The sequence below is a fragment of the Electrophorus electricus genome, chromosome 10 (genome assembly GCF_041902795.1).
Source record: "Electrophorus electricus isolate QZ-2024a chromosome 10, ASM4190279v1, whole genome shotgun sequence".
NCBI classification, from domain to species: domain Eukaryota; kingdom Metazoa; phylum Chordata; class Actinopteri; order Gymnotiformes; family Gymnotidae; genus Electrophorus; species Electrophorus electricus.
In genome coordinates, this window is record NC_137506.1 from 21478562 (window position 1) to 21491223 (window position 12662).

General features: G+C 37.5%; 1 protein-coding gene across 2 annotated transcripts in view; it reads left to right on the forward strand.

Annotated features, from left to right (window-relative positions):
* The first annotated feature begins 4128 nt into the window (after nucleotides 1-4128).
* Nucleotides 4129-12662, forward strand: part of sntg2 (syntrophin, gamma 2) — a 37551-nt gene continuing 29017 nt past the window's right edge. Inside the window, exons 1-2 of one of the 2 annotated variants that reach the window (XM_081722248.1) lie at nucleotides 4129-4198; nucleotides 4492-4587. In XM_081722248.1, coding sequence (XP_081578374.1) covers nucleotides 4519-4587 — 69 coding nt within the window. In that variant the 5' untranslated portion in view covers nucleotides 4129-4198; nucleotides 4492-4518. Of the gene's footprint in view, nucleotides 4588-12662 lie in introns of both variants that reach the window. The other variant, XM_027002453.3, reaches the window with a different exon arrangement.

Sequence of the window (12662 nt, forward strand, 5' to 3'; positions counted from 1 at the left end):
AGGGGAGCTATAGGAATAAGAATGAAACCATTTCATTATTAAGGCAGTCTAAAGTGTTTGAGGGCTTCATGGGCCCTGAGTCTTCAAGGGTAGAGCTCATCTCAAAGCCCTTCCCTTGGACCCCATAACCAACATCCACTGGCCTCTGGAATGTGGAGAATCTATCACAGTTTTTGCAAAGCTATTTATACCAAGACCAAATGCATAAAGTTATATTTAACATGTCAAACCCATTGTAAGTATAAGGCATCTGCTTTGATGAGTTAATACTAATCCACTTTATCATATTATAATCACTAACTCTCAAGATGCCTACTCTGGATGCCCCTTGGGCACTGAGGCATTAGCTCACATCTTTCAGGCAGGTTTGGTGGTGCATTATTGAACAACTGTTGTGTATTGCTTTATGGGACATGGATTTCAGGAACTGTTGATATGTTCAGGCTTAGTGGTGACACAGTGTAAGATATATATATATATATATATATATATATATATATATATATATATATATATAACCTCCTTTCTTTTTGGTTGCACTAACACCTAGGAAAAAAGCATGCCAAAATACATGACAATAACAAAGATCTCAAAAGGTTTCTTTGCAACAGTTGAACAGACATTTAATGTGCGCATCTGACACTATTATTTGAAAATAAGTCAGAGAATGGTAAGGATGTGCTTCCATATTTTCTACTGCATCTGACTACAGTCTAGAGCATTCTTTCTTCTGTGGCGTTGATTGAACTTTTGCGTCTTTTAGTCCCAGCCCTGACAGGCTCCTGATGTGTCTCCAGATTATGAAAGTCAACACAAGATCGAGGCAGCATACCCAGTTGAGAAGCTAATGATCTCCGAGCTGCAAAGCTGCAGAAGACATCTGTTTTGTTTTTCCCTGCCCAGTACACTGTCAGTCCAGGCATGTGGTAATCTCTAACAGATTAAATAAGGGCTTGTATGATTACTCTAAGGGATTAAGTAAGGTCCTACTTATTGTGGCAAGAGACATATTTTTGTTTAGGTTCATCATTTCAAGGCTGTTGTCATTTCATAGATGGAGTGCACTAGGGACATGTAATAAATATAGCTGCATGTGTATATAAAAGTTGGATATAAAAATGGTCATTGCTCAGTATATTGACATAACTAAACCATCATACCATGAAGGATGCAAGTAAAACTAACATATTGCATTTATTACATATGCAGCCTACTGTATTAGCTTTATGTCAACCATGCAATTTAAGTTGCCCTTTAATTTTTCCAGTAAGTAGAGCTGGACAATTTAAGGTGATAAAAGTTAAACTTGTATCATCCAATTGATTTCACAAATTCTACCTGCTGGTTTGAGCTAATTAGAAAAAACAGGCAGCTAAAACAAAATCCTGGGAAGAAATTTTACTTTTTGAAACTGAAAATAATAATATCCCATTTTTACCATACATAGTATGTACATGTCACTTTTTAAAAGGAGAACCTGTGCATTTAACATACTGAACACATTTCCTCTCTATGCATGATTAATTTCATCATTACTATATCAGCATGATGGACACACAGAGATGCTTTGTCTAATCAGTACTTATTTAGTTGCCATTGTCCTAAAGGTTAAAATTTGACATTTCAGCACCATGTGAATTGATTGCTAATTACAATGCAGCGAAGACATTATTAGATGTTGATGTCCCTGCACTTAAGATGTATTATTATCATTTATTACAGCCAAGGCTTGTCCTTATGCCATTAATGAAATATGATGAATACAAATCCTCTTGATTAATTCTATGTTATATTATTTGTAACAACACTCCTAATTGTTAGGTACACCCATTGATGACAGAAGACATAAATTGCTTGAGAACATGCTTATATTTTTTTATGGGCAAGGCTACTGGTAAAACTTTCCATAGCTCATTTTACTCTCAGGTAATGAAAATAGTCATAGCATGCAAAACATTAGATACCTCCTCCCTCTCTTCCAAAACAAATTGATGGTCTTTCACAAACAGACCCCTGCTGACAGTGAAAATGAAATCTGTGCTTGCAGAAGCATAGGTCACATCCCACACTTCTGGATCTGAAAGTCTTGCTGGAATCCCCAGCAAGTCACAGCTGCACTGGCCAAATGAGAACAGCAGCTAGTAGACACCAACAAGGCCAGAGAAATGGAAAATTTCAGCATCTGACAAAGAATGTGAAAATAGTAATAAGCTCCATTTCATGTGCATTAACCTTGAGGGTATGTCACAAAGGCTATGAAGAAACATGAGAGATGGTGAAAGCAATAATACTCTCTATACGTTAATACATGTGCTCCTTTGGAAGAAATATGTTTGAATGCAGTCACTTGTGTTTTCCTTAACTGAGATGAAATTCCAGTGCCCTCCAAAAGTACTGCCACCTATAGAAGGCTAAGATACCTTGTTCTTTATCACCTTCTGAAAGAAAGAGGAAAGTACAGACTTTTAGCAATCTAAAATTATTTTAAAAGTCTTTAAAACCACATTTAAATTCACCCTTATACCAATAGTTTGTGTCCCCTCCCTCAGCTAGGATAAGAACACATCTTTCAAACAGTCTTTGGCATCTAATTGTAGTTTGGTGACAACATGATGCAGCCAACTGCTGTACTTCTCCAGCTTTGATCACTAGAGAAAATTTTGCCTCTTGAATCCTCCTCACTGTGCATGAGAAGAAATATACTTTCATCTCATTTCAGGAAGGTTCATTACAGCTCCAGTCGTTTGAAACTTCTTATTGCCCTAACATCAGAGTATTTTGGATGTTTTCAGTTATTGTTTTTAAAACCATTACCTGATTTATAAAGATGATCAACTTTTTGTCTCCTTCAAGTAACAAGTGGAGGTAGAAATTATGATTTGATAATAAATTATTGGCGCAGCTTTCCTTGAAAATCTGAACTTTATTTCCCAGGGTGACATGCATCCTGACATGTGAAGAATAACAACCATTTCAGACAAGCTGATCGAAGCTGCCACACAGTCTTATGTAAAGGTGTCTCCTATTGGGTAATTGCTTTGTCACGCTGCATTCCACTCAGTGCATGTGCGAGTGTGGGTTGTACAGATTTAGACCCTGCCCTCGTCTCTTCCCTTCTCAACATGGATCTCCTGCCTGGTGCAGAGGCCCTTGTGTCAGGGCCCTCATGTGAAAGGAATGTTTATCAGCAAAGCCTTTGAAGCAGTGGTGACCAACTCTTTCTGGAGCCAGGCTTCTGCATGCGTAGCTGGCCCCTTGCCCAGCCATGCTGTACCTCCCACATCTCAACAACCCGGATGTGTGGTAATGTTAGGAAGGCACACAAAAGTATCTTAAAAGATCTCTTTACCATGCAGCATGTAGGTTACGACGGTTGACACGTGTAATGGACACTGAAAACTTTGATCTTTGATTCAACTTTTAGAGGCATGTCTGCTATACGTATCAGACACAAGCCAATATCATCAATATTAATTACAAAAATGTATTTATAATGTAATCAGATTGAATAGTAGAGCAGTTTAGAAGCAATCTGTTTACATGTTATGGAGAAAAATCAACTCTCTTTTAAATAGTGTTTGTGTGAACTATAAAGTGTAGACAATATTTACAAATCTGACAAACAGCAACAACTTGACCTATAGCAGATGTACTTTGTACATATTAATGAAGGATATTTGAGAAACGTTGCAAAGAGGTAGAGGCAGAAGTCGCAGACGAGGTTCCTGCCGCCCTCCAGCAATACTTGATTGTTTATATGAATTCAGGGCAAAACGTCATGAGAGCAGAGACACCACCTGACAAAAACCGGGGGTGATCAAAAAGGAAGTGCAACTAATTACTTCATATATAAATAAGGCATAAACCTTTGGATAGCAGACCATACATTTAAATTTCGTTTCCTTGATTTAAACATAACGCATACAACAAAACCATTGGTTACTTCATCTGATTTATTGGCATATATCAGCCCGCATCGCTGAATGGTAGTGTCAGTGCAAGTAATAGTGCAAGTAACGCCTGCAAGTAGGCAGGCGCTCAACGGTTAAATCTCAACCAGAGCAGACTTGCGATATCTGTCGCAAATAGGTGGCGAGCGAGAGACAGAGGCAGCGAGTGGACATGCAGCGCAGACTGTGCCCGCGCCTCCAAGATCACGCCGCTTTCCTGATAACAGTGCCGACAACTTAGGGCAACGGTAACGACTGGACGGACATTCTTAAAGCCTCATTTCAAACTTCAGATTTTTTGGGAACTATGCTTTTCTAAAAGATTTTTCCATGCGTTTCATTACTTCTGGTGGATGCCAAAAGGCTGGTGTTGTTTAAGTAGTGTATTGAGTGTCCTTTGGCAACTTGTATACGACTAAACTGTCTCAAAGGGGATGAGTGCGATGCTCGTTCCCCTTTGCCTTCTGTGGTTTACAGGGCAACGGTGAACTGCGTTAACTGGATATTACGGTATAAATGATCAAAGTCTCTTTGACTCCAGCGGACCGAACCAGTGGCTGCATGGGAAATGAACGTTGCCGGCAAACATCAACCTGATTTATTAGAGCGACCTGTCAGCCTCTTATTACCAACATGGGTAAGAAAATATTTTCTTCCTCAAATCAGACGTTGGAATACATCACTGGATATCCATTTGTTTATGTGGGCTGATGTGATGCATGTCTAAACACGAGAGGCTTTCTTGAATCATTTGGAAGGTGAAGTAATTAATTGAGTGTAAACACTCAGTTGCATACTCTATACCCACACAACCTAACTTTAAGGTAATTGTTCATGGATGAGGATAGCCTACCGATTTTTTTTTTTCAAGAGGACTGATATGGACCTGTGTAACAAATTAGAATAAGCGAGAATATTAAACACGAAATACTTGTAAAAAGGAACCTCGTTTTGCGAGGATGACACTGAATCTAAAAATATGAATTTGCTATAATGGTGCTAGTTGCCATGAGGTGGAATGAAACAGCTTCTTGAGTTCCCGGCTAACACTACTTGATGTAGCTATGATGCGGACGATTTTCAGAATTAAACTTGGAATCACAAAAATGGTTTACGGTTCACATTGCTATAAAAAACGTTTAATATTAATGCTAAACTTGTTCATTTGCAAGAGGACTATATTTAATAGGCACTGTTTAAGATAAACCTTGTGATGTGCACGAGCTCACGAACAGGTGCTTGGGGAAATTCACTTAACAAGGAGTGTCTGTGCACTGTTTTAAATGCTTTGTTTCTTGTTGCTTGATGAATATGGCGTTTAGATCTGACAGCACAAAATGGGTGTTTTATGACGATGCAGAGTACTCATAACACTTGTCATAACATTTGTGTGAAACAGTTTTGTTCATATTCATGTAACAAGTAGAGAGAGAGAGAGAGAGAGAGAGAGAGAGAGAGAGAGAGAGAGAGAGATCTATTGCTTATAATGACCTCTAAATGGATGGAAGATTAATATACTGTATACTGTACAGTATGTTTTGTATATTGTAATTTACAACACATATCAGGGTACATTTTTCAGTTAGCATTTCACATCAAACCAAACAAAAATTCTTTGTGTGTGACTTCTAGTCTTTCATCCCTTTGCAGCCACAGTGATGTGAAATGGTGTATGAAATGTCTATGTTCTCACTATTAATGGGTAATATTAAAATTTTATCTGAAATTTTACTTTAATACAGGCAAATAATATACTTGCACAGCCCAGTGAAAAGTAAATTTTTTTTTAGCTTTTAGTCATGTGCTAATGGAAAATACTGCATACTATATAATTGCTCTCTTAGTAGTTGCCCTAAAAGTGCAAGTGCATTGTGAAAGTGTTAAGGATAGCTTATTTTTGTCTGAATAGGTGTAATGTACACGTTGGCCAGAGTCAAACAGTAAAGACATGAAAAAAATGCCAAATGTGCTAAAAATGTCTCTCCTTCCCCTCAGGACATAGAATGTGGCAAAGGCAAGGTCAAAAGCTATGTAAAACCATGGCTGGCTAATCATTGCTTTGTCATATTACATCATACATCTTTCAATGGATTGTATTGCCTATCCACTTTGTCCAACATGAGGCTGTATGTTCTGTCAATCTTTAGTCTATCACTGACACATTAGGGTAAATGTGAAAATGATTAACTTTCACATTCATATTTAGCTGAAATCTGAAAAATCAAAACAACTTATCCACCATCAGTGGACTGGGCATGGGATGCGAGAAGGTCAGTGCATATTGTGCCTGGCAATCAGACCTGAAACTGACAGGAAGAAGGATGATATTTTATCTCATGAATGATTGTGTCAGTGAAGTTCCCATGATGGCGTCTGAGTGCTGCCTGATGACGTAACAGGAGTGCAATGCTCACCGTTTGTGAAACCTTTGCAATGAGAAGGGCAAAGAGGCAAGGACCTTGAGACCTTATAGAGCCCTATCTCTGTATGAACCTGCCTAGGTCACTAAGTTATTCCTGTGTGGAAATGTGCAATCAGGATTTTTATACTTCCTCCAAATCTCCTCTTAGGAGCTATTATGTTAGAAGCCTTAAACAGCACAGTGAGGAGGTGCTGCAGCTCATGAGAGACTCGCAGCGCAAGAAATGGCCAGCAAAGACGAATGTGTTGGTTTCAGGTTATTTTAATGCAGCACTGACTCAGATTAGATACTGTTTTGCCAAGATGGCATTTTTCCACAAGAACCAAAAAGTTTTGTTACAGGCTTTTCTGCAGATGGCTTTTTAGTTTAAACAATCATCCAATATAATATTTATATAATTTAATATGTGCCTGTGTTACTGAGAGGCTGTAAGTAATGGATTCCTGTCAAATTATTCTTTCAAACCTGAGCCACGTATATAGCTGTCTTGTGTGAAGGATGTCTGTGTCTTATTTTTCTTGGCCATTACAGCTAAAGTGAATCATCATATCTATCTATTAAAAATACTATATATACATTTACATTCACAATTACATTTACATTTACATCATTTGGCATACAGTCTTATCCAGAGTGACTTACAAAAGTGCGTTGTCATTTACTCATAGAACACATCCTAGCCAGTACAGTAGGTTAGATAGAGTTCAATATACCAATGAACTAGAATACTCTTAAAATACAAGGATCATTGCTGATGCCTAGAAGTGCAAAATACATAAAGTCTATCTCAGACAGTGATAAGTACAATAAACAATAAGCAAAACAATAGGTGTTTGTTACTCAACATCAGTGTAATGGAAGACTAAAACATTTAGAAGACAAAACATTCTAAATGTTACATGAAGAAGAAGGCAAAAAAAAAAATAAAGAGGTGGAATCAGAGGTGGAATACAATAGTGAACATTTTCAGACAAGTAGTCTATACATCTCCACAACAGCCCTTAAAATGTTCAGGCACACACATTTTTATGCTTTTCCCATTTCCTATTTTCTAACCAATTTGTGATCATTTCAAGTGACCAAAAAGTTAATTCCATGCAGGTTCAAAGAAATATGTCAGTCTTGTTGAAATATGAACATGGTAATATCTTTGCTCTGAACATTGATGAAACTATCTCACTGGTACAGTGGTACAGTGAATGCTATGAGGCTTGTGGTTTGGTTAGTGAATCTGTATGAATGTGAACATTTGGCCTGGTATCTTATTCTCCTACACTTCAAGAACTTGCTGGTGTGTCTAGAGTATTGGCCCTCATTCTTGTAAGTACATAACTAACTTTCATAATAATTTTAATAGATACTGAATAATTTGCAGTAGTTAGTAAATAATATCCTTTCAGATGAAAAACTAAATAATATGCCTGGAGATGACCTTTTTACTCGTTATTTTATAATATTAAGGCATATTATTTAGTAACTACTGTGAGATATTCCAGAAACTTCATTTGCAACTGTATGATAGTTATCCAGTCACAAGAATGAGGAATGAGAGTGTGGGCCCACTGGTGGCTCCTGAGAGTTTATGAGAGGAAAAGATAAAAAACAGAACAGACCACAGTTAGACTGAATTTTCAAGCAATCATTAGGTTACCAATGTGCAAGAATTCAAAATACATCTTCCTAACACTGTAGGAAAACATTTAATCTTTATATTAGGACAGTATACTTCACTGACTTGCATTATAAACAGTGGGGGAGATTATGCATGTGAATAGCCAGCATTTTTTATACAAGAATACAGTTCATTTCCTAATGAGGAATCATAAATGTCCTGCAAACATGTTGCATGATACATGTGGAACATGGAATTATTTGTCAGTGTATTGTCCATTTTCCATTTATTCAAAAATTATTTACATTTACATAAACATCAGATGACTGAAAAGGCTGTATGAATACATGCACCTGAAACTGGAATTGGAACTGGTAGCAGCATTAAACACTTGGATCTGTAAATAGGCAGATGTATGGTCTGCATGTTTGGACTTCCATGAGGAATTATATCAATCTTCACATACAAAAAAAATAAATAAAAAAATCTGTTTTGCTGTTGCTAACTGGAGCCCTAATGCATCATAATGCGCACAGTTATTGAAGTTAACACTGTATACAACTTGCCCCCAAATGATGATCTCCTCTCAACTCCAGCAATGGTACGTTTCCATTATGAAAGGGATTCCTGTCACAGACTGCTCCCAGTCCCACTGGTCACGTGGTACAGCCCGCCGCGTGCAGTGCGACTTCACTTTGTATTATTTGTAACCACGCCTTCCTTGTTTGCACACACCTGCACATGGTTGAATGTGATTGTACGTATCTAAACCCCTGCTGGTGTGTGTATCTTTGTTGGTCATTGCCTTTGTTCATGTCATTGCTGTTAAATGTGTTTTTCTTCACATTTTCAATGCACATGTTTGTATTTATCTATATCATTGCATGTGAGTACCAAAGTTGTATGTGCCCTATAATAAATGTTTGTCTACGTCGATGAAGTCTGTTCGTCCTGTTCCTCGCCCTGCGGCACTCGGGACGTCACAATTCCTATATGCATTGTTGCAAATAATCAATTTTTTGTGTGACTCGTGTTATCTTAGAGTTAGGGAGTTTGATAGGAGCCATACATTCAATGAATTTTAACCTTAGAATAAAAATGACAGGAGTCATTCCCATAATAATTCATATTTCATATTTATTCTTTATATTTTTTGCAGTGTTATGTCCATCATTGGCAGAATGAGAAGTCATAGAGACAAATACATTCATTATGTATTTCATCAGTACTCCATCCAGTAAATATTGCAAATATAGATCATTAGGTATGCCATTTCACAGAATTACTCTAATTCTCCTTGATGACTTTTAACATAACTATCTTATATACGAACCGTTGTACAATCTCAACTTGCAAATGATTCTCTAATTACTCCTGAGATCAGCTGGGTGGTAATGTATTAATGTTGTCTTGATGTTTACTGACCCAGTAAAGAGGCCTATCTCCTTTCCTTCCTTCATTATTTCTACTCCAGCTTTGCCTTTTCATTTCCATTTTGATTCAGGGCAAGAATGAATTTTAATATGCTCCCTTGCATGTTAATGTTTTTTTTTTGTTTTTATTATTATTTTTTTTTATAAAGAAAATAATGATTGTGAAGGAATCACTGGCGATTAGGATGACAGTGGTGGTGTTGCCATTTGACAATTCCATGTATGCAAACATGAAGTAATTTGCCTATTTCATTACAAATGATAATAATTTGGATACCATGGAGTACTTGCAGTCTGAGGGTAAGTCAGGTGTTTTTAAACAGAAATTAAAGAAATTATTGAGTGATTAAGTGTTTAGAATACATATTGAATTTGAATACTTCAAATTTGAATATTGCATAAATTCTTTTACAGTTGTCTTTAATATACTGTGTTTAGGGAGAGACTTCCTTTTCAATATTTATTTCTGAACTGCTTCTCTACTGATAACACATGACACATCTATCAGCTGTGGCTCTCCCTAGCAAATCTAAGCTTTGTTGGGTTTCCCAAAAGCAATGCAGCTCGAAGGTCAGTCTAAGAGAGTATAGCAAGCAAAAACAATTGTTTAGAATTGTGTTGCCTGTCACAAAGTCAATGCAACATCTCAAATGCAGATTTCTGCTGGGAAAACACTGGCACTTCCTGGCTTATTCTGTCATTTACAGGTAGATTATGTAACAGTGAAGCCGAAGTGTGAAGGAAAACAAAATGTCTTGGTGGTTGATGACAAATTTTCCCACTAGATAGAAGCCTATCCACCAGCAAAAGGCACTGTCAATCACACTGCTAAAATACTAGAGCGGGAATTAATTCCCCATTGGGGACTTCCTGAATAAATTGAGTCAGTCCAAGGCACACACTTTACTGTGTAGGTAGTGAAGATGTTTGCCGATTTTTGATAATAACTTGGAAATTGCACTGTCCCTACAGGCCACAAGCCCCATGAGAGGCAGAATGTGCAAACCATGTCATCAAAGAGACTTAACTCCACAATTAAGGGGTAAAATGGACTGAAGCAATACCCACTGTACATTGCAGTATAGGGGCAACCAGTAGCAAAAGTTGGGCCTGAGTGCCTAAAGAATCATTACAGGGATATCAGAGATGGTCCTAGAGGTGACTGATCTACAACAAGCAAATTTTCAGACTCACTCCTTAATTACTGTCAGGTACAGAACCAAGCAGTGCAGATAGCACAATCAAGTCAATGATGCCTGAGCGACACCAGTTGAAGGTAGCCATATGGTCATTCCAGATACTCCATGTGCGCAAATAAACATTGAAAATCTGAAGATCCATTTTCCAGCATGAAGGTTCTACTCAAAAATCAGCCAGTCTAACTACACATGATTGGAGTCAGATGTGAGTAGAGAGTGAAGGAGAGAGGGGAGGTGAATAAAATGGGAATGTGTGGAATGGTTGGATGAGGCCTCGAAGACCCCAATTCAGAGAACATCTTTCTGTGACAGTGGCATATCGTGCATACAAAATAGATATAGAGGCATTCAGAAACATTATAGATACACTTAGTAAATGTAATATAGAATCAGAAACAATCACAAATGAACACAATCATGTAAGATATAGTGGATGGGCATATTAATTCTTTCATTAAGATGGAAATGTTTGATAGGCCTTGCACTGGTTAGCTAGTTTTCTGGCACTTCAACTTGGTTAGCTATTTACATCTTCTGTTGATCCTCCAGGGTCTTCCATTTCACACAGTTGTTGTACTGTTTGCCTAAAAGTAGTTTGGTAGTAGGTCACGTACTGGGTTGTAAATGTTAGGTGGCCATTCTCTTCAGTGCACTTTATTTCCTCCAGGATTAGACCAGGTATGAGCATTTTAAGTTGAGACTCAGTATATGTCCTTCCCCTCACTGAGAATGCATGCTGCAGTTTCCTGAGAAAAGCCTCCACATTTATTGCACCCTCAAGCGTAATGTTGGCCATCAAGACAATTTTTCTCTATAGAGTGCTTTGCCATATTCTCGATAATCAGAATTGCACAGATTACAGTTTTACAATTTGCACTTTGTGGCTTAGACTGATATCTCCAATATGTGAAAAGTTATGAGACAAGGAGATAAATTATGAGGAAAATTATAATAGGTGTGAGGCACCTCAGTTTATGCTTAAGCTTCCCTTTGGAAAGGAAACCATTTAGATTGCACTAGACACCTGTTTTCATCCGTTCTAGCAGTGGAGAAAGACAATATTGTTGGCTAATACCAGGCTGGGAGGAGCACAACATTATCAGAGCTGATCTCCAATCAGCAGTCGACCTCCAGTCTCCTTTAATTACTGTTGTGATTGAGGCAAACTGGTATCCAGATTCTCTTCTTTGGATGCAAACTAAAAGGTTGTGGAATTCCATCCTGTACAAATCAATGAGCAGTATTTAGTTTTAATTCTTGTAAGCAGGTTGCAGATCATTTGGGCATTCAGATAAAGATCAATGTGTGATGTGCTGGATTTTTCTAGTGCTGAAATAGCACTGTCCTTTAGACAGGCATGTAAAGAAAAACAAGGAAATGTCAATAGATGCATGGGACTTACCACTTGGTTGAGATTTACCACATATACTCCTCATCCATGCTGATGTTTCTTGTGTTGCATGCCATATGCTGCTGAAATGTGTAGCAATAAAAAAACACTGTTTTACATGCAATTGAGGGCTGATTTCACACAGTAAAGCATTTTCTCTTGTTCTAGTTCTTAATTCCTCACATATTTAAAATGAAGAAAAAGCCTGCAAAGTGCTTGACAAATCTCTTCAGCCACAAACTTCATCAAGAGTTTGTCAAATAATGTGATATTATTACTAAAGTAAATCTACTGTATTCCTTAATTTAAGTGAAGTGTTCTTGGGATTAATATATTATGACCAAATACATCCTACTCATTTCAAAGTTAAGGTTGTGACTTAAATGGATGTACACCTCAAGTCAATAGAAAGATTTGTGTAGATACAATATTGTAATGTAATCCTCCCACACTCCTAACCCTATGTTAATTATTAAATGCTAGTTAGCCAGCATTTGTTAACTGTGTTATGTTCACATGGGTCAGCAGGCCAGCAGTGAACGTTTAGTTTATTATTAGTCTCACAGAGACTTGTGAGTCCCAATGGTGATCCCCTGGTGCATATTCTACCAGTGTTCTTGTAGTGTCAGGCTATGACTCAAATCTTTGATTAATTA